The sequence below is a fragment of the Nanorana parkeri genome, unplaced genomic scaffold (assembly GCF_000935625.1).
Source record: "Nanorana parkeri isolate BGI_ZX_2015 unplaced genomic scaffold, ASM93562v1 scaffold147, whole genome shotgun sequence".
Classification (NCBI taxonomy): domain Eukaryota; kingdom Metazoa; phylum Chordata; class Amphibia; order Anura; family Dicroglossidae; genus Nanorana; species Nanorana parkeri.
Window position 1 is genome coordinate 1,897,342 of NW_017306415.1, and position 7,985 is coordinate 1,905,326.

General features: G+C 38.8%; 1 protein-coding gene across 1 annotated transcript in view; it reads right to left on the reverse strand.

Moving 5' to 3' along the window:
• TRIM55 (tripartite motif containing 55) overlaps positions 1 to 7,337 on the reverse strand; it is a 58,192-nt gene extending 50,855 nt beyond the window's left edge. The window contains exons 1-2 of the mRNA XM_018554212.1: positions 7,170 to 7,337; positions 4,554 to 4,735 (exon numbers count right to left, since the gene is read on the reverse strand). Of these exons, the coding sequence (XP_018409714.1) occupies positions 4,554 to 4,735; positions 7,170 to 7,337 (350 nt within the window). The remainder of the gene's footprint in view (positions 1 to 4,553; positions 4,736 to 7,169) is intronic.
• Between the last annotated feature and the right edge of the window lie 648 nt (positions 7,338 to 7,985).

Here is a 7,985-nt window from a genome sequence, read left to right on the forward strand (position 1 = left end):
CCCACCCCCTAGCCGCATTCACCTGCCAGCTAGCTTTTGAAGCCAACAGGTGAATGTAAACAGCCGGGACCAATAGCTGGCAAATTGCAATAGCCATCAGCAGACTAGCTATTGAAACCTCGCCCACTGAGCAGTGGGCAGGTACAATAGTCTACTATTGTAGTCCACAATGGTACACTGAACAGTGGGCGGGTACAATAGTCAGCCTGCTATTGGCTATTGCAATTTGAAATAGCCAATAGCAGACGGGCTATTGCTCACAATTGTTTACATCCCGCTGCCGACCGCGAGATGTTTGCAACTAAGTTTACATTTTTTAGTGTGCAGCAAGCAACCAACCATTTTTTAGTGTGCATCAGGCCACCAGCAAGAAAAATAATCAAGGACATATTATTTCCTTGATTTTTTTTGCCGGTTGCTTGAGAGTTCCGGTTGCTTGAATGCCAGATAATGGGGAGTTTACTGTATTTCTATATTCAATTTCAATAAGTTCTATCCCACTCTTAATAAACAATCTAGAAGTTTGTAAACTTTCTTATTGAAGATGTGCATAGGATATGCTTCCTCAATGCAGTGGCACCATTTCACCCAGCCCTGTAAATATGCACTTTCTTGAGTCACAACTCTCACAGAGCCTGCCTTCTGAACTACAACTCAATGTTTGAACAATGTAACATTATCATTGCTTGCTGGACGCAATCTATGACTGGACATGACTTGAGAAATTGAGATTGCATTACATCAAGCAACAGGGAAAAGAGATGCAAGTCACAACAGGAATCAGGGAAATAGTTGAAAGTGATGGGCAGACTGAAGGCAGCAACTATATAAAAGGGATTTTTTTCAGGTAACCTTTGATTACATTATCAAAAACAACTCTAGTATGTATTCCTATTACAATGCTGATGTAATAACAGGATAGTATATGCTGGGGTGGGGCAGAGCATCACCTTCTGAACTCTTGTTAGTATTTGCATAACCAAGCAATCTACATGTCAATGCTCCTGGGCACCTTTGGAAGAATGCTGATGTAACATGCAGATCCTTATCCAGATGACAATTTACTAATGCTAAGGTAATGAGAGGTGCACTTGAAACTTCCCTAAAAACTGTGAATGTGTAGGATCACCAGTTTATACTACACTAAGTTGAGTTTGAGATAATCCACACATACGGAGATGATGTTGGTCCAGATAAATGCATGTAAATAAAGTGGTACCTGCATAATTCAGTTTTTACCCTTTCGCTGCCAAAGCCATTTTGCATTTTTTTAACACAGGTTCAAATGCATATTTTAGGCCTCAAAATTGCTTAAACCTCAAAATTATACATTTTTTTGAAAGCAGAGACCCTGGAGAATAAAATGATGGCAGTTGCAATCGCCAATGTCACACAATATTTGCGTAACTGCTTATCAAACCCAAATTTTCAGTAAAAAATGCATTCAAATTAATTTTAGTGCACACAAACACAAAGATAACAAACTTTTTTTGGCAAAAATATAAAAACCATGGTTATGTCGAGTAAATAGATAACCAGCACATCAAGCCTCAAAATTGAATGCGACCGTAAAATGGCGAAAACTTTGGTACTCAAAATTATTCATAGGCAACTCTTCAATAGTCTTTACAGGTCATTGGTTTATAGTTAACCATGAATACTGGCCATAGCATTAGTGCTCTCATTCTGACGTGCATGACAAAAACTAACATGTCCCATAATGCATTGCCCATGTTCTCTACTGTGCGTGCGCAGCAGCTATACTGGGCATGTGCAGCGGCTGTACTGCCACTTTAACTTTAATAATTTTTTCGTAACTTAGGTTTATTGCTTTTACATAGGGGGCTGACAAGTCCCCTGGTAATATCACAATGGAAGTGACATCAGTGTAGCATTTACCACACATCTCTTTAATGGGACATCACTGTTTAATGTTTCCCTTGCACTTCACTGAAGCACATCAAGCACAGATCATGCTTGATCAGCTTTTTCCCCCGGCGGCCAAGCAATTACGGCACTGAAATGAAAATGCTCATGGCTTGCAGGTTCATTCACCAGGACAATCAGCAAATGTATGTTCACTGATCCTCCTCCACGACACCTACCATGGCAGGGTCACCAAACTCTTCAGACCCTTTATGAAGTTTCACAATGTTCATAAACCCCCAAACATTTAAAATACAAGTATACAGTATATAGATCAAAGGTTATGTCGTAGGTTGTATCATGTCATCAAAGTAAGACCTTTTAACATAATAGGCACAGTGACATTGTTTCATTAGTAAGCAAAGCTATGAAACAAAATTTTTAATATTCTTGTGAATAGTGCCAACACTTTCTCCTGGTATAAGCAGCTGCCATTATGGCTGTTACAACTTTTAATTTTTGGTAAATGCACAGCAAGCCGTTCTTTGGCACCACTTAACACTATGAGAGTATTCACTGGCTCGCAACAGAATATGAGGTGGGGAGGTAGCTTAGTACAGGAAGCCTATGTATATCCTTTTCAGAAGGGGAGGGTGGAAACAGAGGCGTAACTAGAACCTTCAGGGCCTCGATGCAAGAAACCATGAAGTGCCCCCCCCAACCACCATGGCACCGCATAGTTAACAGGAAGGCTGCTGAGGTCCCCAACAAGCGCGGGACCTTGGGCAGCTGTTTGTTTAAAATTTTAGTGCGGTGTTCTGTCGAGAACGCTGTTCCAGTATCTGTGCTTGCGTAAAGACGGGGGTTACCGAGGAAACCGCCATTTATTTACAAAGTATTTGTTTGTAATGGTTAATTGTGACTGTTAATAATATGTCGTCCATGGCAGTAAGTGATGGGTGGCAGTACATGATGGATGGAATATTATTAACAGTCACAATTAACAATTTAAGCAAAATACTATGTAAATAAATCCCTGTTTCCTCTATAATAGTGGTATGCAAGCGCAGATGCTGAGGTCGGCAAATTCGACTACATCAGCGATCTCGACAGAACACCGGTATCTGCGTTTAGTATCGGGAAATTTTCACGAGTATAAGTACTCGTGAAAATGCCCAGTATTAACACTGGTGTATCCCTACTTAAAAATATAATGCATTGCATTGCTGTAGTCCTGCATAGTTGGTGCTATTCTGCATTGCTGTATAATCATCATACAGCAATGCAGAATACCACCAGCTATGCGGGACTCCCCCAAGTGATGGAACGCCAGGGCCAGGTTGCAATTGCGACCACTGCGACCCTGGTAGTTTCGCCAGTGGGTGGGAAGTCACTAATAAACAATTCAAAGCATCCTGGTAAAGCAGGCCAGTAACAGCACATGGCTAAGAGACAACCCAATGCTACTCTCACTAGTGGCTGACCATCCAATCCTGGGGAACACTGTCCCATTACTACACAGTCACCTGACCACTAGGAAATGAGGTAGAGATTTATAGAGACCCCCCACAAGATAAATTGACCACAATTGACCATCAATCATTTCCAACTAACTATTAACTCCCATTGTATCAACATAGTCCTATTGACTTTTGGGGTTCTTTGGGAAATCCTACTTTAGAATTTAGCATAAAGGGCTTGCTTTAGGAGCAAAGATTCATCAGATGTTGGTTGGAATTGGCAAAACATGTATCTTGTGTTTCTAACAATGAAAATGCTAAACAATGACTTTGCAATGAATGCAGATGGAAATACAACATCAGAGCTAATATTAGCCATGAGATGTGTTTTCATCCCAGATGGATATTTTATAGATGTGGTAATTATGTCACAGAGGTTGTCCTGTAGTGACCTACATGGGCCATCATGTAAAAAGTATTTGTCAAATCAATTGGGTGCATATTTGCCATCGCCATCAAGCATATTATGTAACCCAAATGTCTCCCTCTCAGATTTCCTGCTATAAGCAGATTGTGCAACGCAGAAACCTACAGAATTCAACATCACCTGTTTCAAACATTGCAGCATGTCCTGTTTTCTGCAGACTCTGTTTAACGCCTGTGATTTATTTTAATTATTCTAAAATCAGCAGAAGGATCAGAACAACACAAAGGGTCAAGAGGCAGCTGCCTGAAATAAAGCTGTCTCTACCTTGTGCAAGGGTAACAAAAAACTTAACTGTAGCTATATAATAACTAGTTGTTGCAGTAGTTCACCATCTGTTAGATAAAGTAAGCCGTTTCAGAAAGATAAAAACTACAGAAGTAACATAATACAATATACATCACAGAAAATCTTTATAACTTCAGGTAAAGCAATGTAAACATGATACATTGGAAGCTAATGTGCTAAATACAGTAACCTATAGCAACCTATCAAAAATAATGTTTCTGTGGTTTCAGTTCAGATTAAAAAAATCAAGTTTGGGAAAGCCACACTAAGAACTCTAAAGCATGTCATGACTGCAAAGCTGCACCCAGACTCCAGAGATACGAAAACTATAGAATACACTATGGCTGCCTCAGGCTCTTATTGTCCAGTATTTGGGATACTGATTCCAGTACAAAACACAAAAAAATATTCTTCTATAAGAGCAAAGCAAAGTTTATGATAAGAAATGCAAGTACCTTGTAGGTTTAGTTGATTCCTGTTTGTAAATATCAATGATATTTTCAACCAGCAGATTTCTTTGCAAGCCATATACTCCATGTCGGTCCAGGACTACTTCATGTCTACAGGATGGGCAACGGAAGCGACCTCCTGTGGCCACAGTGTTTCCTCCTCTGGTTGGTAAATATGGGTTGGAAGCCTATGTATATGAAAGTATAAACATCTTTATATAATTTTAGTCTTACAAAATGTTAACATTACACTTTTATAGTACTTAGCTGTCTCCATACTGGAGGAAATTCACAAAATTTGAGAAACTAAAGTGGCAATTCTGATGAGATATATTAAGGTAATTTTGTCTTTCATGTATGAATATAGTAGAAGCAGAGAATGACCTCACCAGGTAACTTGTCCCAAGAGGAGATTTGTGGAGCTGGATGTAGTAAGCTTAGAGGTATGAAGTAATCAAAGGCACTGCTTTTTTTCCTGTCCTCCAAGTGCTCATGGACCACTTTGGAGACCACAGTCTGTTGGGGCTGAGAATCCAGTGATATACAGTAAACGGTTGGAAAGTAGATTAGAAAATCTCATTAGCACTCTACTTCCAGTGCCAAATTGTTTATTATATTTACTTACAATCTAAACAGTCCCAAAACTCCTTCACAAATGGTTGATTTGTATGTATACGCACACCTACTGAAGGTTCTGGGACCCAGATGCCAACACCTCGAGTGTGCGTGTATACATACACATTATATATATATATATATAGAATGAGCATACACTAAAACCCCAGTTACAAGGAGCCAATTTACAAGTTGTGTCCAGCCAGTAAAACCTTATGAAAGAGGGATCTAAAAAGACAGAAGTCTATGCAGAAGACTAAAGGACTGTGCTTTCTCATCCTCTTCTCTACTTATTTCCATGCACGTGCTGCTAAAATTTACTCAAAGTCACTGATGTTCATCACTCTTAACATCTAATGATCAGAGGAACATGCCTAAGGATAAGGTTGTTCTCATCAGGGGTCCCACTTGTAATGCAGCTGGGTAACCCAGCTGGGTGGAGGCTAAGTCATTCTAGATATATTCAAGTCCCATGCTCCCACTTTGCAGAGGCATCAAGATCCTCTAGTTACTTACACGTGGGCAGTGGTAGCTGATTGGAGAGGGCCATCTCCCTTGACCTCCCCCCCCCCCCCAAAAAAAAACCAAGGCTATACCTGGTATAGAATGGGGCACACGTGCTTTTCTCGGGGTACCTAACTATGGTAGAAAGTGATAAATTCAATATTAAAATGTAAAAATGAAATTTAGCAGGAGACATGTAAAAATTTTAAGCACAATGCCCATAACTAATGTAACCTTCCTGAACTACATAATGATTTTATTAAGAATGTCTTGGCTAATCAGCTTCCAGAAGTTGCATCTATATTTCTATTTTTGCTAAAAAAAAAAATCTGTGTCAGGTATTTATTGCTATTTCCCAGTTGAGGAAAATTTCCCTTACTTCCGGTCAAAGTTTGACTGAGGGCTCTATGACAGGAAGTGAGGGGGAGTCTCTCCATTAGAGACACACACAGAGTTAAAACCTTTGTAAGGTATTTATTGTCTGCATCTCCACTGCGTGGATTTCACCTCACTTCCTATTCCAGTGACAGTGATATAAAAATATCATCAGTATAAACATCAGTATCAGACTAAAGTATAAAACCTTTGCTGTTTTATCTAGAACTAGGAAAAAAAAATGGTCTGCCGTGACAATTACATTTACCTGCGATTAAACATCATCATACGTTATATCATATATCATTATCTAGAATATAAAGTTTAACTTCCTATGTCTGCGTTGCTGGTATATAGCAAATGAAGAATAATGGCTGAAAATGAAGGCTTTGTACATCAGTGTAGCATTGACCACACATCCAACTTGGTTTTTTATGATTTTTCCCAGTTTTTGTTTAGTCACACACTTTTTATGATTTTTTAGCACAGTTTAATTACATATATAGTTATTTTTTTTTCATTCTGGATACTGTATACACACACCTATACATCTTTCTGTACTATGCAAAAAGGTTTAGAAGGAGTCTAACATACATAATACAATTATTAGTTTTATCAAATGAGGAAGCACAACGAGCACTGCTGATTGTCAAACTGACGTCCATTCTTGTCAGCCTCAAGGACACAGAACAATGACAACTGCTGATTCACCACAAGGAGTTTACAGTACTTAGCACATTGCTATTTTCTTTATTAAACAAGCATCATTCAAAAAGCCAACATATGTAAATCAACAGAAACAGCAACGAGGAAGTTTAAAGAGCTGTAAAGTATAACAATCAATCAGAATGTACTTTACAGATGTCAGCTTTCTGAAAGATAAATTCGAAATGGTTGCAGTGGATTACTGCACCCATCAAATTGCCCTTTATCCTAATAAATGAGACAGAAAATACACAGTGGTTCATATACAGATAATATTTACTAGCAACTAATGCATTTCAGCCATAACATATTTAATCATCTGTGCCTTTATCATAAATGCAATAACATTTTCAGTTTGATTTGTGATTTAATTGTAATATTACTCTCTGGATGTTATATGTTTTGGCTTTTAAAACTTCTTACCTGGAAAATGTCGCTGGCACATTTCCTACACAGATTATGCTGGCAAGGAAGGATTACCACTGGCTTGGAAAACATTTCAAGACATATTGGACAAATAAGTTGCTTCTCCAAGTTATCCATAGTTTGCTGCTCTTTGCTCATGGACTGGTAAGCTAGGGAGGTGCTCATCTCCTAGTTATTTTGAGGAGAGTAATTTCAGGAGAAATAAACTGCGGTGATGAGTTTCCGGGTCCTTTCTCTTCAAATAATTCCTGGACTTCTGCGATCAAATGTCCTATGAGTTTCCTCAGCTGGGTGACATTGTTTAAAGGATCATTTGAAAAGTGCTCAAGCTGTTTTTAGCAGCACTCTGTCACATGTTGCTATACTGCTCTGTCCATATATGAAAGTGACACATGGATAGATTCAGACAGCTGACAGGTCCCAAGGATGTCTGCGCCACATTCCTCACTGTGGGAATAGGGAGGGTCTGAGCAAGTGGGCAGAAGGACATCTGCAGCCCAAGGACAGCTGCCACTAAATGTGTCACCGAATGCACAATCGATTCTTCTGAATGGTGTTTTTTTTAAATTCTGGATTAAGGTGACTGTTTACCTGAAATGCTGGTCCATTCATTTAAACAGTTCACATTAGCAGAATAATTATTGGTGAAGATGTGGCAGTTTGGCTTCTATATTTATACAGCTCACGTGTATCCAAATCCACATGGTCATCAGACATAATTTTAATGTTAAATAGTATTAACTTTACATTTTTAATCTTGCATATTATTTTATTATTTAAGTCTTACCAGTTGTAGAGTTAAAAAGGTTATTG